The sequence below is a fragment of the Aptenodytes forsteri genome, unplaced genomic scaffold (genome assembly GCF_000699145.1).
Source record: "Aptenodytes forsteri isolate BGI_AS27 unplaced genomic scaffold, ASM69914v1 Scaffold212, whole genome shotgun sequence".
In the NCBI taxonomy this organism is placed as follows: Eukaryota; Metazoa; Chordata; class Aves; order Sphenisciformes; family Spheniscidae; genus Aptenodytes; species Aptenodytes forsteri.
This window is the reverse complement of record NW_008795487.1, coordinates 3338490-3363433: the sequence shown is the minus strand read 5'-3', so window position 1 is coordinate 3363433 and position 24944 is coordinate 3338490. Positions and strand designations below refer to the sequence as shown.

Sequence of the window (24944 nt, the reverse complement as noted above, 5' to 3'; positions counted from 1 at the left end):
AGTCACCAGGACTCCCACATCCCCGTCTGGATTCTCCCACATCACATCTTTCCCCTACAGATGAGGCCACATGCCCACCCACAAACCTCATTTGTCAGGTAAGAAGGTGTACTGAAAAAACAGAGTCTTTCATTTTTAAGTCCAAGCAGCCTACGCTGTTTCCATGAACAGTATTTATGTACTGGCTCATAGAAAGCATTGCCTGGCCCAGCATCTCGGTGCATGTTATCCCCATGGTGGTCCACAGAGTCCTGGCCCTCGCCTTCCATTTCTGCAGCCCAGTGCCGTTGTGCCCTTTTACTTTCTTCTGGAAAGAAGACAAACATCCAAGCCTCCCCTGAAAAAGATTCAGTCTGCACTTTCTGTGTCAACATTAATGCCTCAATGCTCTCCTCCTCCGGAGGAGAAACGTGCTGTAGAGACTCCCTTGTGGGTGCTTATTTCCTTTTTCGAGATCTGAGCTGGAGCTTAATTCTCTTGATGTGTACACATCAAAGGCAGTGAAAATAGACAACGTGCAGTGATGCTGGTAAATAAAAATCTTACAAACTGTTACGTGCTGTCTTATTGCTTCATGCACAAGTGTTAAATGGGATTGTATAAAAGCAGAAAGTTAAGCTTGCAGCAATCAAACTACTAAATAGCTCTGAAGATCAAGACGAAATATTTCCAATTATATCTATTCATTTATTTTATATTAATTTTATTCACATTTATTTCACTTACGAAATAAATTAATCCTAAACCATCCCTAATCTAAGTCCTTTTCCATGACCACTCACACTGGTGAAATACGGTGCTGTAGATTTTGGCAATGCCCTACACACAGACAATTGCAAATGACAGCACTTTTTTGAACACACATCTGCAAGACACAGTGACTTTAGCTTTCCAACTTTTTTTCTATGTTAGGGCTACAAAGATTATACTGCTGCTGAATCACTACTGTCAGTGATGACAAATGACAAGAGTATTTCTCCAGTGGAGAGACAGCCAAATACAGTATAATTTTTTAAAAAGCCAGCATAGCATTCTTAGATCAGAATTATAGAGTATGTAAATGTTCTTTGCAAATCAGTTTGTATTTGTCTTTTTGACACTGACAGTCCAGCTGTCCTTAGTGGCAAACCCCAAGGTAAAGTACTTTACTGCACTTCCTCTGTTTTATATGCTTTTGATCTAATAGATCTCAAATTAAATAACTGGGTAGAAAAAATGGTGCCACCCTACACTGGAAGGGTTTGGAAACCAACCTCTCTTCTCATTATTAGAAATAGTCGCTTCACTTCATGTTTCAGTCTGGATGGGTGAGAAACCTGTGCTTGTTCTTTGGCTAAAAGTGCAGAGTTTCCATTTCCAAAGTTCTCACTATAGTTTCCACTAGTTCTAAACCCCCCAGAAAAAACACACCTAGTTTAGGGTTCTTCTGTGTTGTTTATACACTGTTTAAAATGTTATCAAGTCTTTTTTAACTTTTTGTATGCTTAAGAGCAGATTGTTTCAACCACTACTTCCTTATTTCTCCTCCCTTCCTCTTAACTCTTTAATATACAATCTCTTAGATACTCGTGCTTTTGTTCTTTGTTTATAGTCTATGAATAAGTTGATCTATGCATCTTCACAACCAACTGGGATTATGAAAGCCAAGCAAATTTTCAGGTAGCTTCTCATCCGAAAAGCAAGACGGGGTTGAAGAGGTGACAACAGTTTGGTAGGAGTGGGGTTTTGTCAGGCTTTTACCACCGAGAATCTTATGGTCTTCTCATTCATCCTTCTAATACTGTTTTATTGTGACAAGCCTACATCACACACTGCATCGGAATGATCAGGATTGCTTGCAATCTGCCACCACACAACACGAAAAATAACCTGATCATCTGCTACTTTCCTCAAACCCTGTCCTTCACAGTGATGCATCCACATACCCACTGGTACGAGTTAGTCATACCAGCAATGACAGGATGTCGCAAGAGATAGCTGAGGTCTCGTGCTGGGGCTGGGAGGTGTGTGTAAACTATTCCACGTATGTCCCGTGAGCCTAGTTCTGTTAAAAAAGCATTAGGTTAGTCTCCGCTCTGAGGCCAACCTGCCCCACGTTGTAACTCCGTGAGCCCAGCTTTCTTTTTACTGAAGTCTTTTTGTCTGGCCTTAAAGTGGGGAAAACAGCTTCCTAGGTATCTCTGTGTGTAATTGCCCCTCTTAGTAGGTAAATGTAGTCAGTGTAAGTATAGGATCTTTATATTGTTCTTCTCCCATCCCATCTGGGGGGGGGGAGGGATATGTAAAGGACCTCAGCAAGAGGTAGAGCAAGTAGATACCTATACCCCTGTAAGCCGAGGCTCATCATCCTTCTCTAAACAACCCAGCGCTCGGCCTGGTGATTTGCAGTGAAGGCACCATACCTACCTGCCAGAGTCACCCTCATCCACCCCCCCCAAGTCCCTTATGTCCAGACTACTCTGTCTAGGAGAATGCTATAAAAATGCAGAGTTGAGCCAGGTAGCTTTTCTCTGCTGAATGCCTTTCCTAGTCTACTGGGACAGGATATATGGACAGGATATCTGTTCTCAAGGAGTTTGGCAAGGGAAAAGTTAAAATGTCTGCAGACATACCATGATCTGGGAGGACTGGCTAGCTGATTGAGTGGCAGTACAGTATGGAATACCTGCCAGGATTTTTGACCTAGAGAAAAGCCATTGGGACTGCCACAAAAGCAGGAAAGGCAAGTACTTTTACGTGACTGCCACTGAGGCTTACAACAGACTGCAGGCAATCCGTCCAGGGTGGGACTACACTCACCAAGGGATGATTTAGCTGCACAAGCCAAGGAGATTATTCTGCAAAAGGGGCACAATTCCAGAAGGCAGAGCAAGGCAAATGTGCGTTTGTGGCTCACATTATATGCCCAACATCAGGCCTCTGCGTGTTCATGTGCCTAACCTACTTGTTGGCATTCACCCCAACCTCACACTAAAGGAGAAAAGATTTCTTCACAGGTGGAATTTCCAATGTCCAACCTTAATGCTAGCATTGAAAAAAGGCTTTAGGAGCCTAAATACTCTCTTGTCGTCACTGTAAGTGCTAAAACTCAAGACTGAGGTCTTCAACTGCTCAGTTTTTTCTAAGGGTGCCCCATATCAAAATATGAAGCCCAGTCACTGAGTGCTCAGAAGCACGTATATCCTAATACCCAACTCAGACTGAAGGCCTGAAATGATCCACAGTTGTGGAGTGGGGAAGGACTGTTCCTTGCGCTGTACCGTTTTGAGGACCCAGTATACCATAAATAGTCAAAGCACTTATTGGAGACTTACTGGAGTAGGTCCTGCATGCGATACAGCCAGAAGAAAGGTGGCAGTGCCATGTGCCCTTTATTCCTGTGGATGCTTAGAGCATGCTTTCCAGACTAGGGTAAGAAAAAAAGACTGTAGTGACTGTAGTGACTGTTTTGTTCAGTACCTGAGAGGAGAAGACATCCAAACTGCAGTTCCTGTTTCAATGTAATTTGTAAGTTTTATATGAGGTGACTAATAGAAAATCTTATTGCTTGGTGGGGGGTATAGATTCAGATCTCATCACTCTGAAGAGAGAAATGAATTTATATCTCCCACATCCCCATTGAGTGATATTTGGGAAATATGAACAGTACTGTTGTTGCTGGTTTGGATCCTTCCATTTTTTGTGAGATAAGACTGATGCAAGTGTCTCACTCTAGGCGAAATTTCAGCCGTAATACATGGTTGTAGCTAGAGGTCTCCTTGAAACCCTCAGCAAAGCGTTGAAAGCTGCAGCTTTCTCAGGGACCAAGGTGTTTCCTGTTGTCTAGCTTGCTTGCTGCTCGGTGTCCTGGTTTTCTGGATCTTGTTCTAAAATGCCTAATTGTGAGCCAATGAGGTATGGGACATCTCAGCTGGGGCCATGGACACTCTTGGGCAGGCAGGTGCCTCTGTCTACTTATGTTTCTACAACCCAGGGTAGAGGAGTTGTGGATGGTGGGTGCTCTAGGCTCCCTCCATGGATTTGCATTCTGTATTAACTGCCTCTAGGTACTTGTTGCTTTCCTGTGTCTCTGTCTTTTTTTTTTTTTGTGATTGAGCAAAACTAACCACAATCTCTTTTACACCCAGTTTCTAAAGAAACTCTTTTAATCCATGGATTTGCATTCTGTTTTAACTGCCTCTAGGTACTTGTTGCTTTCCTGTGTCTCTGTCTTTTTTTTTTTTTGTGATTGAGCAAAACTAACCACAATCTCTTTTACACCCAGTTTCTAAAGAAACTCTTTTAACTGGTTTTCAGCTGAACTGCGGCTTTCTTGAGCTTGACTAGTGACAAGAACAAGATATCAGAAATCCAGTGTACAAAGTCATACCCTGTCTTTTCTAATATAAGGTATTCAGTCATTTGAGAAACAGAAAATCCTATTGTACCTTGCAGGTTTCCCCTTAGGATATTATTGCATTATTGTAATTTGGGCAGAAAAAACCCACTACCTGTAAAGAAAGAGATTTCTATTTTGAGAATTGATTTGGGAAGTATCATTTGGGTATTTGGGTATCACAATTTAAGGTACAAGAAAGTGCTCAATTTAAAAAGAAACATATCTGAACATAGCTTTGACAAATGCAGTCCCTTGAATATGGCTTGAACTGGACATTCAAAAAGATGGCACAAAAACTCATTCAAGAGCTTTCTGTCATAACTTTTGAATGATTTCATCAAGCTTACTGCATTGTTTTAAGAAATCATTGAAAGGTTTGCAGAGATTATAGCATAAGAGATCTTGATGCCTTGTCTGGGAAAAACATAGTTATAAACCATGAGAACAAGTCCACTGATTTCAGTAAATTAATGTTAATTAATTGGATGAATACTTTCTGTAAAACTGGATACAGAACATATCTAACTTCTTGAGGCATTCTAGAAAAGAATGGAAAATCTTCTAAGTAAATGGGTAGTGTATTACAGCAACAGTTTTCATCTTAGAGTAAGCATGCAAGCATGGTTTTTACAGATCGCTTCTTCAGTTAAATAAAAGCAGGTGCTGTGCCGGCAATTTCAAAAGCCGCTTGTTCTCCTTATAACACTTGGAGCATTTACAAAGCAAGACACTAATATTTCTTAAACCATCATCAGTGAGGTAACTGAGCAGTGCAAATATATTAGTATTATTAAAAAAGACAATTAAATCAGAGTAGGAAAGGCATTGGGCGAGTGAAAGAGAGAGCACTGGAATTGAAGACAATCTGATTATCATCCTCAAGGACACACCTACAGTCTTGTCAACTCCCAGAAGAGTCCTGCTTCTTAATCATCTACCTCTTGTTATTGCAAGGAGGTTTTTTCACAAAAGGATATAGAGAAGTCAATAACATTTTCATCTCCTTATTGACATGGCTTTCTGCAGGAATGATAATGAGGAAGCTCGTTGTGGGTGTTGTCCTCAGCCCACCTCATCCCAGCACTTTGGAAGTGCTCTTGGAGTGCCAGAGCCATCCTTTTACACAGGCATGTTCAGTAAGGTGGATCCTTACTCTAATCTAGAAAGTCATTGTATTTTGGTTATCGTGCCATTGCAGAGAGGTCACTGACATACTGATCTCCTGGTCAAAGTATCGTTGCTACTTTTTCATTGACAGTTTTGGCAGCAAAAGACAATCTTGCTTTTGCTTTTGCTTTTGCTTTTGCTTTTGCTTTTGCTTTTGCTTTTGCTTTTGCTTTTGCTTTTGCTTTTGCTTTTGCTTTTGCTTTTGCTTTTGCTTTTGCTTTTGTTTTTGCAGAAAGGTGCATAGAAACCAATCAGGAATGCTACTGCTAAGGACTGATTCCTCAAAAATATTTGGATGTCTAATTCCTTTTGAGGCCAAAATTAGCATCTTTCCCAAATATTGTTTTGCTGCAGGTGCTTAAAGAAACAAGAAAAAAAGGGCAATAACTATGAGGCAAACAAAAGCCAGACATTTAATTAAATGTAAACTAGCTAGTTCTCACTCTTTGCTTCTGTCAGATTATGAATTTGAGTATAGCAAATAAGAACAAAGCAAAAATGAAGTATGATCCTATTATTCCTGAAGACTGCAAAAGTTATTATTTCATCTATAATTAAAATACAAATGGCAATGGCAAGGAGTTGGCATGTGATGTGACCTAAAAATAGGACACTAGTATAAACACATGTTCAGCCTAAAAAGTAGTCTGTCTTGTGATTAGTGTGACCATTTCAAAATATTTCCTGTTGTGATTGTATAACCTTTAAAAAGAAGGGATAGGTTTTAGCTGATGAATTGCTAGGTGTCTTCTCTTTCTACTAGTCTTGGTTAAAAAAGGATAGATTTCTTTTACATTAAAGAAACAGGTAAACAAAACTAAATAACAAGACCTTGGTTTTTTGTGTAGGATAGTTTATAACATGATGTAACAGCATGCTCTAAAAACTATCAGTCTATGCCGTGCAAACACAAGTAGCTTTTATGTGTAGTTTATAGTACATCTTAGAGGTAATATCTATAGAGATGGTGTGGGAGTGGTGGGAGGTTTGAACTGAGGAAACCGCTTTTGAAATTTGTTTTTTTGCGTGTGTGTAATTTTTCTAAAGAGTTTCAGAGAATTGAAAGAGGAACCTGCACTGAGCAGCTAGTCCTAACTTGTACAAAACTTTCCCCACATCATGTGATGAAACATCTTTTATCACTGCACTCTTATCTTTGGTATCTAAGATGTTAGAGCACTATGGCTTTGCTCACCTGCATGGCTGGATGGATGGTGCTAGAAGGGGTTGTGAGAATTTATTTTGCCTTCTCAGGCTGTTTTATGAAAATTTAATGCACAACCTTTACTAAACCCCAATCTTCAAGAAAATGGATTTATTTTAAAGCTTAAAACTCTGCTTTCCTTTTCTTCCTCTCTCTCTCTATATATATCTGTATGACAGTGTGGCAGAGCAAGAGACAGAGAAACACACACAGAAAAAGAAAGGATACTAAAGCTGCTTTCCTGGAATTTACATTGCCTTTACATTTTTATAAAAGACTTGCTGAGATGTTAAAATAAAAAGGACTTGGACCTGTTTCCTTCAGTTCACTGAATGAGTTTCAAAACATTGGCTTTTTCCATCATTTGCTTGCCAAACCACATTAAACCCCCCACGGGCTGTAATGCTAAGTGACTATCACAGGCATCAGTGACTCCATCTTGCACGCCCTGCCGGGGCTCTCCACTGCCTGGCTGATGCCGCACGGAAAGGCAGGCTGGCCACCACGCACACGTGCAGAAACCGTGCCCTGGCCCCAGGTGATTTCAGCAGGGCTGGGGAGAGCATAGGCTTGGCAGGTCTGTGGGAAAATCCTGAGATGGCCCCGAGCCCTTGAATTTCCCATGAGCAAGCACGAGCCATGGGTCCCGAAACAGAGCTGGGAACTAAGTAGTAGCAAAAATTAAATGACCTCCACTATTCTCAGAAAGAGAAGCGAGAAAGTAGTTGGTGCTGATCTTCACAGCAGGCAGGGGGGTGGCTTGTGTTTTCAAAAGCACTGTCCCATCTCTACTCCCAGGAAGTTGAGGGCATCCTTAGGGTTTCAGAAGAGAAGGTGACTGCTGTGGAGGCTGCGATCACATTTCGGTCACTGCCAAAGCATCAGGTGCCTGCCAGTGAAGGAGCTCCCAGCGGCAGTTCTCCTTCGAGATGTATGGCACTACAAGAGAGTGTAAAAGGGAACCAAAACCTTTCGATAGGGAAGCCCTCACGAGAGCACAGGTTTCAAGCTTGCTGTTTTCTACCAAGTCTCATTTCTCATCAGATATTTCCACATATTACGCATTTCTTTGGGACCAACAAGTTGTATTTTTATGTTATATTGATGCTAATAGATTAATCAGCTTCAGGGAAAGTTTTTGGTCACTGGAACGTACTTCTCTGCACCGTTAGCTCACAAGAAGGCTCCCTGGTGCAGATTTGGTTTGTGCTAGCTAACTTCTCCCCACCGGCTCCCAAGCACGGTTCAGCAGCCAGGACCATTGCGAGTAGGCAGGCTGCATGCCATCGACCTCCTGAAGAAGCCTGACAGCGTGTGCAGAGGCTGTCCCTGGCCAGCCGACCTCCACAGCAGGGAATGGGCCAAGTGCTTGTGGCTTATTAGTACCAAGCAACACTCGGAGTATCAGCTAAGGGCCCTCTCTACCTTCAGTCAGAGCAGCTGCTCTTCTGGGGACAGGAGAAGGTGTTTTTAAGAAGAAAAGGGATTCTTCAGTGATACTAGAATTTCCTTTGGTATTTCTCCAAGACTTAATTCTGTACCCGTGTAGCAAAGAGCCGGGCTCACCAGCAGGCTCCCCTCTCTGCTGGGCTTTGCCGTTACCCAGCGCTGCTTGTGTCAATGGCCCAAAGCAATGGCTGGGACAATCTGGTGTGTTATCTTCCAGATGAGCACTTTAAGGATCCAGAAAAAAAGCAAAGGAGAAGCTCTGTCTCCTTAGACGTATCCACTAAACACAGGTAGGGTCAAACCCCACACACAGACATAGAATATTATTTTTTTTTAATTAAGCAGCTGAAGTTGTAGAAATTTATTTGCGATAGGCTACAGGCCAAAGCTCTTGGGTGTTCTGATGGGGGAGCAGGAGACCCCAGGTCGGTGCTCCTGCCGCTGCGGGGGCTCAGGATGACAGAGGCCTGAGTCAAGAGCTGCTTCTCCTCATCTTGCGAGGAGCTCCCCTCTGGATCTTGAACGGGTGGTTTCCATGAGGAGTCACACTTGTGGTGCCTGAACACACACATCACACCTCTGTGTGGTTGCCCAGTTCGTTTAGGGGTACTTGAAGGGTTTTGTTATTTCTGTATTGTTTGCTCTCACAGCTGTTTTTCTATCCCAAGCCCCTCGCTGCCACATTCACCATCCTCGTTACGTGGTTGATGATACAGTTCTGTAGTTACGCCTTCAGCCCATGGAAATTCTCTCATTTGTTGATGCAGCTGAATTGTTTACTGGATGTGACACAAAGCTTCCTGTAATACAATAGTACCGATCCTTCAGTGACACAGCCTATTTTGGCAGGGCTGTATCAGTGTGTGCCCTGGCCATACCATTTCCAACAGTTACTTACTTTCATCAGACTTCTCAGATGCCTAAATTAGGTCAGATTCCCACCTGAAAACCAGGGCAATCAGCCTCAGCATTTTTACACTTTTTATGTATCTGTAGAGACACAAATATCTGGGTTTTTTTTTCTGGCTGACTGTTTTACGTGATGTGCTTCATACACTTCACATGTAGAAACTGTTTGTCCGGTTCCTTCCTGGACTTTATTAATACCGTTTCCTGTCCTTTTTTCTAAGAATACAGAGGATTTAATAGCATTCCCACCCCTAAGTATGTGTCATCCTGAACAATATGCTGTGCCAGTTGGCTTTCTCTAGTCTTTAGTTTAAAAACTACAACCTTAACTTCTAGTAACAGAAGCCTTGCCCTGTTTTGGTTTAGGTCAAACCATATTTTCCTGAATAGGTGCCGTGTGCGCCAAACATTTCCTTTATTCTTAGTACATTTATATCTTTCTCTTGTGCATCTATTTTCAAGTTACACACTGAAGCTGCAGGAGGGCAGTAATATTTCAGAGCATGTCACTTAGAGGTCTGTAGGGCTCCTAACAACCCAAATTTTGCCTCCAAAGAACTGTCTCCTACTGCTCTATTGTTATTAGTATTTTATCGGAGCATAATTGTGCCAGTCTTCAAAACGACCTTAGAGTTTGTCTTTACATATCCCACGAGTTTCACAGTCTTCATCTCCAACGGGCAGTTTTCAAACAAACTGAAGTATCTATAAAGCCCATAATCAGCTGCCCAAGGGCTAGAATTTCTCTCTTTTTTATCAGGTGATATTTTAATCTGTGCCACTGAAGGACCTCCCATCTGTAGGAGCCTTTTCTCCATCTTGCCGTTCCTCTGTCAGTAAATGTCCGTTCTCCTCAGAAAGGCAGGGACTGCTCGTCCGTGGTAGGACTGCTCCTTTATGGTGTGCTTGCAAGTTTCTTCAGCGTATTTCTTTTCTGCCAGACTATTGCGTTCGTTTTATTGTGTTAGTAGGTTTCAGTGGAACAGGAGGAGTTTAATTTCCTCTTCCTTTTAAACTGTTCGGGTGAAGGGAAGAGTGTTTGTTTTGTCATTGTCAAGTGCCGGAGGGTAAGAATATTGTGTTTTCTTTTCCCACACCTGAATTGTCACCACAGTCAAGTTCCTCTCTGTCCTGTAGACTCGTTTTTAGAGCTCATGCCACCCAGGGGCCTCCTTCTTGCTCTGACAAAGCCATATATTTTGCTTGAGGTTAGGCCCCAGCCTCAGCTAGACCTCAGCTAAACCTCAATAGTTCGATCCACAGCCGGGAGATGATTAATAAAGGGCAATTCATTAGCTGCCACAGTGTGTGGCACCTCACTGAAGACTGAGTCACACCAGACCTTAGGTATGTAGCTACATTTGGAATCACCTAAAGTTTGCATTTAAAATATGTGGATTTGTTTTACGATAAAACTTTTAAAAGTTCTAAGTTCTCCAGTCTAGGGGTTAAGCTAAGCAAATTTTTAAAAACTAATGCAGTTTTGTGTATTTGTCCTTGTCACTGCATTTCACAGACTTAGTATACTTTTCCAGGTGGTTGAATTTTAGGTGTCACCTTAAAAGGAAATTCTCTTTAAGACTGGCTGAGTGCTGGAGCCCGCATTTTTCTCTATAGTGTTTTGGACCTAGTGAAACTCAAACTTTAAATTTAGTCTGAGCACTTTTTACATTAGGACTTGAAGCTCCTTTACTGTAGGACTGCTTTCCTTTCATTTAAAGGTTTATCCTACTAACACTTAATATCCAAATAGCTGAAATTTCACTTGCAGTCATGAAAAAAAGTTTAAAAACAGAAGAATGTTATCAATTGTAGCTATACTATGAAACAACAACATAATATCATATATTATTATATATGATCATACAATATAATATTGTAAGATATATAATATCGTGCACATATATATGTACACACACACACACATATATATGATGAATCAGTAACACAGGCTAAAACATCATGCGATAAAAAAGAGAAATTCTAGCACTTGGGGTGTTGATTATGGGATTTATAGGTATTTCAGTTTGTGGTACCAGTGAAAAAAATATTTATAGCATACATATATCATATAAATTATTTTAATATATAATATTTAATATATAATATTATATCAGTATGTTATCCTAATAATATCTCATACATAATATTCATTTTATAAGTTGGATAAATAAGAATGCTTACCTGTCCTCAAGAGCGCTTCCCACTTCTCCTTTACTTTGCTGGTGTACCCTGTCCTGAGGCGCTGTCTGCATCAGAATGACGCTAAGGCTGCTCTCACCTCATACTGGCCTGTGCTACTTGCATGTGGTCACCATTTAAAATACCTCTGCTTTGTTTATTTACCTTAAGCATGTGAGCAAGCAGGCAACTCATGGCAGAGACAAAGTAGGGCATAAGGTGCTACTATATCGGCTGTAGTATAGTATGTCCTATGGTATAGTAATGAATACACTTTCTCACATGGTAACCTAGAGCTCTTTTGCTAACTTTTTCCCAGAGAGGTAAGCAACCTCCTTTGTCTGTATGAGTGAGATCAAATACCTGGAGTGGCTGATGAGATATGGATCCACACCTTCGCTTACATCGCAAGAACATGTTTGCTTGCCCATACACTTAAAAATAGCAGACCACAGATATATGTAGTAGAAGAGATTGTGAGATACAGACTGTTCACAAATGGAATACTCAGAATTAGCTCTATTAAGTCGGAGCTAAATGCCAAGGTCATAAAAATTATAGTTAAGACACTAATTTTTAGTGCACAGATCAATAAATAACACCCTTCAAAGAACAGCATCTTCACTTTCATTATTTTTTCTCAAGATGGCAAGATTCCAGTAACGATTTGCAGAGCAGCAATGATCCAGATATCTCAGGGCATTTTGCTAGCAATAAAAAGGAACTCAAGTAAAGTTAATAACAAGCTGTTGCAATGTATTGTCTGTTGATAAGAGCAGAGACTAGCTCCCCCAACAAAACCAGCTGCAGAACACGTTTGACTTCTGCCTGTGATTATTTCATAGGCAACATTCATATAATAATATATCAGCATATATCTTGACTATAATTAGGGCACTTATATACTTCTCAATGCAGAAAGAACATGTTAGACAAGGACAGAATCCAATTTTTGTCTTATTTATGCATTTAAGTTAGTTAAGTGCAGTGAGGACTTGAGAGGAAGACCAAAGCCTGAATACGAGGGCATTTGCAGTTTGGTTCAGCTGAAGAGCTGAACTTTGACCTTCTGTCTCACCTGCACTCGAGAACTTTCAGAAGAATGAAACAATAGCAGATGTGGTTTCAGGGTGCTATTCCTGTTGTATCTCTTTGTATTAGTGTGATAGCTCAAGTAGTCACAAAGAAACTGAACGAGAGGTGAAGCTTTTGTTAGAAATCTCTTCCTTTTTTTTCTCATTTTGTAATCTCCACTTCTTGTATGTTACCAGTCATACCTCTAATGGGTATCAAATTGCCAAACTGAAGAGAAGTCAGGAAAAAGGTCTTAAGTGGTAAGTCAGGGAAAAAATAACAATTATGTTGGCTCTTTCTTTTTCCTTTGTGTGCATATACAACACTGCTTTTAAAACTAGGTCATACAGTATATCTGCTCCTGTAGTTAGCTATTTCTGAGGTTCCTGTTACCTGTGCACTGTGCCTTTGGGCACATCTGCTCAGCACTGTTCAGGCACGTGTGAATTTATACTGTGCTCTGTGCCAGCCACAAGCAGGGCAGCTGCAGTTATCGATGCTCAACATAAGCCGTGAGCTTTTGCAGAGAAGCCAACTTTCAGTTCTTTCAGCATGTGAACAACGTGAGCTTGCATGAGCTCGGACAGGGTGAGCTGGCTTCTACCTACCAAGCAAAGAACTCTGAGGTGCTGTGCACACAGCACAAGAGCTGCCTCAGACTTCAATGGGAGTTGCATGAATACCAGACCTGCAGGACTGATCCCAAGATAAATGAATCCTGGTCATGCCGTCTGGGCTCCATAGTGGTACTGCATGTGCTCTAAGTTGCTCCTCTCAAGATAGATACAGGCGATACATAGCTGTCCTAGTGACACATGCCTCGATCATGATATGACCATAATTAAAAGGCAGAATCGGCCGGGGTACCCCATGATTGTAGCTTGAATACTATTGGCTGCTGATGGTAACGTTGAAAAAATGAAGAAACTTTCTCTAGCAGAGAATCACAACCATTTGTAAGACCATATACATGGGCAACTGAACATCACATAGGAAAAATACAGTGATATATAGCTCAGTAGTACAGATACGATTCAGGGTTTGCACTCTGAGCTGTGACAATAAACAGTAAGAGAAACTGTGCAAAGGAAAGAGTTGTGACAGTGCAAGAATTCTCATGGAGACCACCCGACCACTGGTCCCTTCAGGCAAGGCTGGAAAGTGTTGTCCAAAGTGCTAGGGAATGAGGAGACAACCACAGAGCTCACACGTTTCCCACTGCCTTGGATTGCATACATCGCTGCCTACTGGCCCTTCGACAGCCCAGGCACACCTCTCCTGCTGAAATACCTGTGGTCACCTATTTTCAGGAGGTATTGACAGGGGGTCCAGGGGAATGAGTGGACACAATATCAGTTCCAGCCATACAAAAGATCTTCCAGCAGCCCATTTTTTTGTATAAAAGCCTTCCAGTAAGAGGCACAGTTTGACAGGAAGCACAGCTCATTCTTTCTGTACATCTAGCTCTTCTTGTCCTTTCAGGAGCAGAGAATCAGATATGCGAGAAAGCCACCAAGTGCATGTCAGTCTAGCTCCTACAGAGCCCCTGGTTTCATGCATTTTTCAGCCAAGACTGTTTTCACTAGTGCTGATGTGAGAATCACTTCCAACCGATGTGTGAGCCAGAAGAACGCCCAGTCTGCCAGGGGTACACTGCCAGTACAGTGCATGAGGCATCTGGGGAGAGAGCAGAGCACTCCGTCCTGTAGGTGGGCTATCAATAAAGGCTAAATGAGATGTGCTGAGCAAGTACAGCAGCAGGACCAACAGAAGACAAAATAATTTTTATTCTGAGTCCCGGCTGTGGCATCTTTGCTGCACAAACAGTTTTACGATCATGTAAAACTGACTGTAGGTTTTGACACACGGGTGGAAGAAGACAGGTGCAGGTAAAATCATGCATGTGGTCCTATTCTGTGCCAATTCATTTTCACACAGAAGTTGGCCTGGTCATTTTAAAGTGGCAGCTGAGTGGTCCAAGTGTGAAAGGGGACAATTATGTTTTAGTGGACTAGTTCAGATTCTGTCAGAATCCAGGCAATTACGGGCCTCCAGGAAATCAGGATCTGAATCAACGGAATGTTTAAAATGGGCTGGATTCAGCTTCAAACACCTGCATTTACAATGGAAGTTACTACATATGAGCCTGTTACAGTTGCTGGAGATCCACCCAGTACAGTCAGTGTCATCCACACTGTCCAGCTCACCCTAAAATAGACAGATTTCTACGGATGCTAAATCCACGGCTGTAGCAAAGACCAGGAAAGAAAGGTGCCAGCTATACCCAAATCCTGCTACTTAATGCTACTGCTCTGGAAAAAGAGTTGTATATTCATATAGATCTTTCTTAACAAGAGGAACAACAATTCAGCCTGTATTTACAAGTCACCAGTTGTTATGGATCCAGCATGGGCTTTTTGAGACATGTCTATTTATCCAGGAGGTAGTAAGAGGTTTTGTACATACCGAGACCAACTAGTGGAAGCAGTGGAAGAAGGCCTATCTGAAGACGGCCTACATGCTCAGCCAAATTCTTTGATTCACCCCTACCAATAGTGTTTCCAATTTCTGGCCCCAGTAAGTTACATGAATGTTAGAATTCTTTTCTCAAAACACTTCCCAAATACCATGCCAAATTATCCTTTCAGCTACACCTGCAAAACTTGGTTGACTGTCCTGTTTATGGACTCCATCACATGTTAAATCAATCAGCAGCTACAGACTGTCATATCCTTAGGGCAAGTGCAAGAAAAAGCAATGTGTGAGCTTTTTTTTTTTTTTTTTTTTTAATCTCTAAAGATAATCTTCAAAAACATGCACGCAGCTCTACCTCGATTCCTTTGTGGACTGAACAGGAGAGGAAACATTCAAAAAGAGTTTCACAGAAGAGAGAGATGAAAAGATAGAAAGTACACCATGTTGTGTGTGTTTTTTTTTTTTTTTTTTTAATCTCTAAAGATAATCTTCAAAAACATGCACGCAGCTCTACCTCGATTCCTTTGTGGACTGAACAGGAGAGGAAACATTCAAAAAGAGTTTCACAGAAGAGAGAGATGAAAAGATAGAAAGTACAGATTTCAAATAGAATATATATACACACACACGTTTATATGTTTATATGTGTGTGTGTATATATATGTTTGCTGTAAAATGACAATCAGACCATACAGATTCAATGTAAGACCATACAGTTTTCTGAAGATTGAGGGATTCTCTGTTGGGAATCTGTCATATTGTCTACCACAAACACCTTGTGCCAACAAACTTTTACTTCTTTTCCTGGCATTTGAGGTCAGAGGGGAAATGATCGACTACGCTTTTTTCCTCTGACTTTCACAATAGCTATGTGAGGCAATTACTTGTAGTAGGAAGTAATTACAGACCAGAAGCCATTGTCTGTCAGTCCTGGACATCGACAATATTTGAAAGATTTAAAGTTATAAAGGTAATCAGTTCATGTGTTATTTAAATTTAGACTCGATCGGGCACTTTCTGTCGTCAAAGTTCTATAAAAACATAAATCTTCATCATCTTGATATAACTCAATATTGTGTAATAATAGTTTAGGGGCAAGCTACCTGCAGGAGGGTCCTCTGGCACAGGATAACTTCACACTACCCAGGATGTCCACCAGAGTGGTTAAAAGGAGCTTTGCGAGCTGGTTGTCTATGGCCATGCACCATCTGACAAAAACTGTGGTCGAATGAAGTCAAGGTTCTCTGCCAGGCGTCAACAATATTTCAGTAACTGCTTGCATGCACGCTCTTCCTCCCTGATACGTGCAAGATAGCATTATTTCACCAAGAGGCAAGTTACCTTGTGCTGTTGGGAAATAAGAGCATGCACATGGGCAGGGACCACAGAGGAGTGTTAAGTCAGTCCTGTAGAATGAATTCCTGGGTTGTTATGTTGAATTCTTAAAAGGGGATGCCTTAGCTTTGCTAATCCTTTTAAAAATATCAGGCTTGAAAAAATTAAGCTTACAAAGTCTGTGTGTGTGGGAAAGACCAGCACATATATAATATTCTAGCTATTAGCCCATAAACTGGAACCTCTTTAAATCCAGTTTAGGATGCTCACTCTGACTGAAATTTAAACCAGCCTAGAAAATCTACCAGCGGAGTTACACAAGTTGGGTTTCAACTGACCTAAGGTTTTGCTCACAGAATTTTTAAGAGCTGGCTATATTGCACACCAATAAAGAAAACTGCAGACTGCTTCATTTTGTAGTGTAACAAGCACTTAAAGTCATAGAATCACGTTCCAGATGCTGAGAGGTTTTTGTCAATACTGGCCCACAGCCTTACTATTTCCATAAACCTGATTACTGCAGAAATGAACTTTTTAAAGACCACGTTGACTAGTTTAACTCTGAACAGGATTATTGACACAGATGATAGTGGCTGTGTTTATGCAAATCTTATCTAAATTAGGATGAACGTTGCTAACGCCAGCACAGAATCCTGACTTTGCTAATTTATGGTTAGCAAAGGGGAAGGTCCAAGTGAACTAAAATTCAACTATCAGCAAAACTGCATAGTCCAGGACAGACATAGGAAATGTAAAGGTAGCTATGTACAGTTAATTTAACTACTTAGCTAGTTCTGAAGAATCGGTACAGTATTTCCTTGCGATGTTTCTTTGCCTCTCATCTCTATATTTAGATTTCACACTTAGTAAGACTAAGTAAGACTAAGTAACACACTTAAGTAAGACTATTCTTGGCTGAATCTTGGAAACTGCCCGCTTGCACTCTCTCAGGCCGGAGAAGAGAAGCAGTCTCTAATAGGCAGAAATGATAGGATTATTTTTCTTCACTTTTGAATAAAGCTGTTTTCGTCTAGATTGATATAGCTAACAAGCTCAACAGGCATGTACTCTTCCACTACACTAAAGGTGGTAATGCTTTTACATTTTCTTACTGAAAAACTAGAGGTTTTTTTCACCTCTTAATGTGAAATCCTTGTGGAGAGAAGACACTCTTGTTTTACCTTGCCCTAACTATTTGAGGTCAGAGCTATAACCACCATAAGGTTTACTTTGACGAGGTGTACTAAGATAAAGACTGAGGTTTGTCTCTGCAAGAGTTTTTGATTAATATAGTGATTATAAAGTAACTTTTTCATTGTAAAAAATATGGCATACATCTGGTTTTCTTGTGTCCTTTATCTGAATAATCTTTGGTGAAAAATAAGAAATAAAGAACAGTTTTATTCTTTTAAAGCTAAATTACATGGAAGGTCAGAAATGTTGCAGCTAGTTAGATGTTTTCAGATTTGTTTTGTTTGCTCAGAAATACTTGTACACACAAGTGCACAGAGGGTAGAAGTCTCATTTCCCAAATGTTTTATTCTTAAAACAAGATAAGCTAAAGCCTAGTGTAAAACAATGCCTTTGTGATAACGTAACTACAGGCTCAGCAACCGTTTCTGATCTTTGCAATAATGATACTCAGAACAAAACAACAGAAACAAAAAAAAAAAAAATCAGCAAAAAGTACAGGGAAGGCCCAATACAAAGAATTTTCTTAGAATACTTAGGCTCAGATCTTGACTGAGGGAACCAAACCCTTGGCTTTGAGAGACGTAGAAATGTAACCCTACGAGCTAAAATTTGCATGAAAGTTTATTGCAGGGGTGAGAAAGAACCATCCAGACAAAACCTGCAGCCTGTTTCGGTAAAGCCCACGTTCAGTTTAAGGAACACACAATCAGAGATGCACTCATTTACATTCCTCAGTTTGGTGACCTTGAACATTTGCAGAAGTGTTTCTCTGAATCGCATCAATGATGCTTTAGGAACAATAACTGAGATGTGTTACAAAAGGGCACTTTTTCTTCTTGTTCCTCATATTAAAACCCCTTATTCTCTCTAAATATCAAAGTGTTTGTCACTTTTCCCACAACTCAAGATGACTGGCTCCCGACTCCTTGCCTTTCTGGCTCCTTCTTCTCCTCATACTCAGTCTACAACAGAAATTAAGTGTCTTGTCTGTGCTTGTCTAATATTCTTTCATCTCACTACCAATTCAGACAGTCCAGGAGGGGTTGAATCCCCAGCAGGAACACTGCGCACTGAGGATCCCTAAGTTTTCACCAGTTTTAGCTACATTTAGGCAGACATAAACTATCCTAACCCTTTAGCTCTTGTTACTGCTTTGTAATAGTATTAAACTGAGCAAGTAAAAAAAAAAAAAATTTCTTTTTTTTCAAAAAATGCAGTCTTTTGAGAAAAAAACAAAATACATTCTTCAGCCACATTTAATAATATTAAACTGAGCAAGTAAAAAAAAAAAAAAAAATTTCTTTTTCAAAAAATGCAGTCTTTTGAGAAAAAAACAAAATACATTCTTCAGCCACATTTGCGTTAATTAAAAACTGTTGATACGATTTCTCTAACTGCTTACAATAAAATCCGTGCTTTCATTTTGCTTCATTCTGAATGTTTGCAATTGAGTTGAAATTGCATTTCAGTTTGTTTTTCCTGTAATCTGAAACATGCCATCCTACATTCTTCAGCTGGAAGGGTGTCTTTCCAAAAGTGTAACAATATTGAAGAATTTATGAAATAAGACTCTTTTATTCTACACAACAGTGCTTTGACAGGTAGTGAACCGAAAATGATGAAACAGAATAGGTTTTGGAAGGCTTTCTGCTGCATGATATGTTTTGAGACTTATTTTTCCATCTCAAATCACAAAACAAATCACAAAACTTTTTATAAAATGGTAATTCTGCTTTTCATTTCGCTCACAGGCGTTTCAGTCTTTTTCACAGGTGCACTTGACATCAACAACAGGAAGAGAATAGATGTAAGAGAGAGAACACAGCAGTTTTATTTAGTAGTCCCCTAAAAAGAAAGTAGACACATCTCTATTGTTACTCTTCCATGGCAAAGAAATAACACAGTCCTCTTCTGATCTTTTACTGTTTGATTTTTAGTACACTCTTTAATGTTTTATTTGTCATCTTTTGTCAGTTGAAGGAAAGGAATCACCATTCCTATCAAAAAGGCACTAAGCAGCTGTCACCTTTGCTTATGGTTACAGCTCAGATGAAAACCTGGCGTTACTGAATTTCCAAGTGAGCTTTCTGTCCAGAGTGCCGTGAGCCAGTGAGTACAAAGAGGAGCAAAAAAATCCTACCTGGATTTAGCGAGGATTACCGCAGAGGCTGTAGGTGCTCTTAGTACCTAATACAAAACTAAAATACATCCATCCATCCACTAAATGTTTCAGAAATGAGGCAAGCAGAAAAGCTTAACGTTTCTCTTTCTATGTCAGCAGCTTGAGGACTGATGTAAATGGCAATAAGACTGGATCTTCTCACTTGAAGAATCCTTACTGTGTTTTTGTTTCAGTCTACCTGTATGTCCATTTGTCTGTCGTAGTTTAAATATAGCTCTCCCCAAAATAAAAGCAAAACCATGTCTTTCTAACAGGGATATTTATGTAACAGAACTATATTTTTACAGATTATGCATGTGAAACCTTAGCTAAGGGTTGATGTTTTAAAATTATCCGGCAGTCAGGTTTCTCTTGCAGAGAATCCATGCAAGCTGCACTGATTTGAATTGTGTGGAAACCTGAAATTGAAAGGAAGCAACTCATAAAATGTAAGGGGAATCTAATTCTAATCCTCATAAACATTACTTTTTCACTTGATTTATGATATTTTCAAGTTAAACCACAAGAGACAAACAGAGACTGTGGTTTCAGTGGGGGAAGGACATAAAGTTACCCTGAACAAGATGAAAATATAAATACAGCATTAACTAAACCCAAATAGATGCAATAATGGCAGAGGTAAAGTACATTGAAATGGTACATTGTGGTTCTGGCAGCTTAACCTGGGCATTTAAAAAGCAAAGCATCACAAGTAAGGGTGACTCAGAGCAGGAGTTTCTGCTAGCCCAAGCTTTCCTGAATGAAGAGTTCAGGATTAAAGCCCCAGAAGGATTTGGCAAAAGGAAAGGCAAAGTTGGAAGGAAGATTTTCTGTACTCCACATTTCCCCAAGAGGCTATTTGCCCTCGAGAATGACTTGCAACAACAGTCTTGTGTGCTTTGCATGCCCCCTCCTCCCCTGCAGAAGACACTAGGGAATGATCGCATCGTTCTTCTTTTGCTCCTTGTGATGGACATCTTCCTTACTGAAAGCCATGCCAAGGGGACCTACCCTTTTTGGAGAGGTCTTGTAGGCCCCTAACCACAAAGTCTGGTGCCTTTCAACCCCTATTCAAGAGACGCCTAAATTTGGGAGGCACTTGTGTTTTACTGACGGTAGTGTTCCGCAAGTGCATAAAATTTGCCTTTAGCCAGGCCACGAATCCTGACACTGTTTTGCATACTGCGGCATCTATGTGTGCATTTTTTTATCTCCTTCTTATCAGGGTGTGCTCTCAGAAAAAGCAAGTTTAGAAGAAAATACATTTGTGATTAGCCCTAACACAAAACCGAATGCAAGAGGTGTTCAATAGCTTTATGACCAGTGTGACAGGTTTAATGGAAATTTTCATCTATACTCCCACCTCCCAAGTACATACAATTTCTATAGGAATAGTATCGAGGGGTGAGATCCCTTAGCCTGTGACAGCAAATACCATTCACTTGCAAAGGCTTATTATTAGAGCTCTGTAGATACTTAGATAAAAATTTTCTGTTTGTTTCGGGAAGTTTAGGGTTGTTAGGCACAAAGCAGTGCCACTTGAGAAGGATTTTTGAGGCAATAGAGCTCATGAATAGGTATTTACTGTGACAAGTCATACATAGAAGAGTTGAAAAAGATAGCATTAAGATTTTGTTTCCAAGAGGTTTGTGTCAGTGAGTGCTTTTTCAAGTTCCCCTGAAAACTGAAGAGTTAGTTTCACTCTTGATACAGCTCCACTGACAAGAACAGAATTTCATCTGCAATGGATTTGGCTCAAAGGGTTTTTTGCAGTTGTGATCATGTGATGTGCTCATTACTTGGAACATGTTTGCTCTGTGTCATGTGCATGATATATTAGGAACACATCTCTGACTTCTTTGTAATTCCTATTTTCTTGTGCCCTTTTCTGGGCTTCCAACAGCTCAGCTAGAAGCTCCTGAAAGACTGGCAACATTTGTTAACATCGCTTGTTTGACACTGACTCTCACTACTGCTGAATGTTTTTAGCTGACATTTGAAGCACTATGTCACATTGATCAGATCAAGAAACAACAGAAGTAAGCCCCCACTGAGCTTCTTGCTGCTGTAGCTGTGCTTTTTCTGGATCTGCACTCAGTTTATTTTTAGAGTTGAGTATCTCCCTACTGCACTACAGCCTTCAGTAGAGACTTCACCTTTGCCAGGTCTCAGGAACCATCAACAGTTATTTTGTGAAAGGTCTAGCAAGTTATTCAGTAAGAGCCTTTGTCAGAAATCACAGGTTTTGTCAGAATGGTTATTTCCAGCTAGAGTTAGCCAGCACTGAGGGCTGACCTCTCTGAGGGACTGACCTGTTAGACTGCTCACGGGCTATGACCACACAATTAAATTAAAGGTCTTATTTAACTACATCTGGGGTTAAGTGACACCAACTGACTGACACCTACGTTTTTTTTAATCTAACCTCCTACAGCAGGTGTGTCTTGCAAAGATACGCTTGGATTAAACAGCGCGGGTGATCAGAGTCCACAGGTAGGAGTGCGTGCCTGAACCCACTCTTTGCCTCTCTTTTATTAGACAGCATAGATGTGCCCAGAGTTAGCGGCTGGCTGGGCCTGGCACCCTTTTCAGGCCCCTATTGCCACGCTTCACAGAACTCCCTGTTGCTCTACCCTGTGCCTTTCTGGTCATTCATTGCCATTTCTTCACTTTTTCGACCCTGTGCTTTTGTGAAACTGCATCCCGGTACTTGCAAGTAAGTACACATGCATGTAGCACATTGAGGCATGAGTTCTTGTTTGCAGCGCTAAATGCTGCTACACTGTATAAAATAAATAAGCTAAACCCTAAGCTATTGCGTCTGCCAAGAAAGACCTATATAGGTCAAACAGTGAAAGCACGGTTTTGCTTTGCAGACTGCAAAACTGAAACTAATTTTGCAGAATTACAGGTGATGCCAATAAGACAGCTGCAAACAGAACATTTTTTAATAACCTACATCTTGCAGAAATTGAAACTCAATAGCTTTTTTTTTTGTTAGAAGAGGGCTTGTTCCTTCTTTAGTCTAGTCCCTTCAGCCTGTAAACCAGTCCAAGCAACTGCAATCTGCCCCTGGTTCTTGATTATACATGGTGTTTTCCTTATATTCTGTTTATATCATGAATATACCAAGAATAATTGATTGCATGTTCTCCTTTCCCCAATTGAAAAGAAAAAAGAAAAAAAAAAAAAATCCAGCACTTACTTGGAATGGATCACTGTTTAGTTGGACAAAAAAAAAAAAAAGTCAGAAAATACTGTGTATCACAAGAAGCAAGGTCATGACATCCAGAATAGATAGGATGGATTCAGCTCATGGAGATCCTATGGCATAGTGTTCTCATGCAGATATCAATTTAATTTCAATTTGTGATGTGATTTTCTTTATGTTACAATAACGTAAGAGGTGGGATAACACAACATACAAAAAGTATCAGAAAGCCATTCAGCAGGGGAAAAGTAGCTGTTCAAAGCTAGGAAGAAGTGAGACTGGTAAAACATTACCATGATTTGGAGGGAGGAGAGAGTTTTCAGGAGAGAATTTTAATGGATTCAGTTCATTCAGAGATAATCTGACAAACTACATGAGCTTTTTCTTAGCTTGATTAATAGAAGAAGCATGTTCTTAATTTCTGTTTTGACATACTGCTTTTCTCTCTTGACGTTTATCCTCCAGGTTTCTAAGCCAAGTGTTCATGATATGATCCAGCTGGCTTGTAGGGATCAACAACCCCCTTGTGAATAATGTTTAAAAACGTATCCCACCTGGACGATGAAACGCTGGCAATGCTCCAGAATAAAGCTATCTCCATCACCCTCCCAGTTGTGTATACACTGGTGGCTCTGATCAGTATCCCTGGCAACTTGTTCTCCCTTTGGGTGCTCTGCTGGCACATCAAACCCAAAACACCTTCTGTTATCTTCATGATCAACCTAAGCATCACGGATCTCATGCTGGCCAGCTGCTTTCCCTTCCAGATTTCTTATCACATCCAAAGAAATCACTGGAGCTTTGGCAAGACTCTTTGCAGCCTCGTCACCGTGATGTTCTACTCCAACATGTATTCTTCCATACTGACCATGACCTGTATCAGCATCGAGCGGTACATGGGTGTGGTATATCCCATGAAGTTGATCAAGTGGAGAAGAAAAAGATATGCCCTGGCTGCCTGCCTAGGTATGTGGATTTTCTTGCTACTAGCCTTCTACCCACTAGAAAGCACAGATCTCACCTATGAAGTGAAAGAACTGGGGATTATAACCTGTTTTGACGTCCTCAAATGGGATATGCTGCCCAACTTCGCAGCCTGGGTAGCCTTTCTCCTCACGCTATTTGTCGTGCTCTTCCTGATCCCTTTTGTTGTAACAGTTGGATGCTATATTGGCACCATTCGGAAGCTTATTCAGACATCAAACAGATACGGTAACAGGCAAAAGACTAGATCCATATACCTGGCGATGATAGTCCTTTTGGTATTCATCACTTGCTTCGCCCCCAATAACTTTATCCTACTTGTGCATATGATCATCCGCCTATTTTATGGCAGGAGTTTGTACCCTGCCTACAAGCTCACCTTGTGCCTCAGTTGCCTCAACAACTGCATAGATCCCTTCATTTATTATTTTGCATCCAAAGAATTTTACCAGAAATTCATGCAAGTGTTTCGCCCTAAGGTACTGCTCAGCGACAGCTTGGAAAACAGAAGGGAAAGCTTATTCTCTGGCAGGACCATGTCAGTCAGGTCGATGTCAAGCGGACCCATGGATGGGTTAGAGGGAGTAAAGGTCTATTTGCAAAGGCAGGAAAGTGTTTTTTAGCCTTAGACATCCCCAGAAGAAAGGCGCCTGTGAGATCCATGAGTAGACACAGAAAACATTTCTTTTTGAATGGCTACCCTCAGAATACCTTGCTCCAGTGACAGAACTCAAGCCGTACTTATACTGTGCATCCTACTTCAGTGTTTTCTTGTAAGAAATGGAAGCATTAAAAAACCTGAGTTTATTCAAGAAGGCACTGAAGCAAACCCAACATTGATAACTAGGGGTTGGCCTGGAATTAGTCCTACTGCGTGAAACCAAGGGATAAGTTTAGAACAAAAATTACTTTCAGGTTGTACGATCTCAGTGTTTAACCAAAGGCTTGTGATTCTCAGTGAATGTGAAATGTTACTGTATGTGAATTAGAGCATAAACTGAAGTTGGATTTGGGGTAGGGGAGTTATTTTTCTAAGCGATGTGCTGGGTTTTTTGTTTGTTTTTTTTTTTAATGTATTGCTTTCTCTCTTGTTGTATTTCTATAAAAGAATGAGTAAAAATAGTTTGTCATTTTACCATTAATGCATAATGCATAGCCACCGTGAATTCACCACAACACTTGCCCAACTGTTTATCAGAACCAAACCACACTAACCTTTGAA

At 40.6% G+C, this 24944-nt stretch overlaps 1 protein-coding gene across 1 annotated transcript in view; it reads left to right on the top strand.

Annotated features, from left to right (window-relative positions):
• The window catches only part of P2RY8 (purinergic receptor P2Y8), a 33971-nt gene extending 9484 nt beyond the window's left edge, over nt 1-24487 (top strand). The window contains exon 3 of the mRNA XM_009281356.1: nt 23204-24487. Coding sequence (XP_009279631.1) covers nt 23272-24345 — 1074 coding nt within the window. The 5' untranslated portion in view covers nt 23204-23271 and the 3' untranslated portion in view covers nt 24346-24487. The remainder of the gene's footprint in view (nt 1-23203) is intronic.
• The last annotated feature ends 457 nt before the right edge of the window (nt 24488-24944 follow it).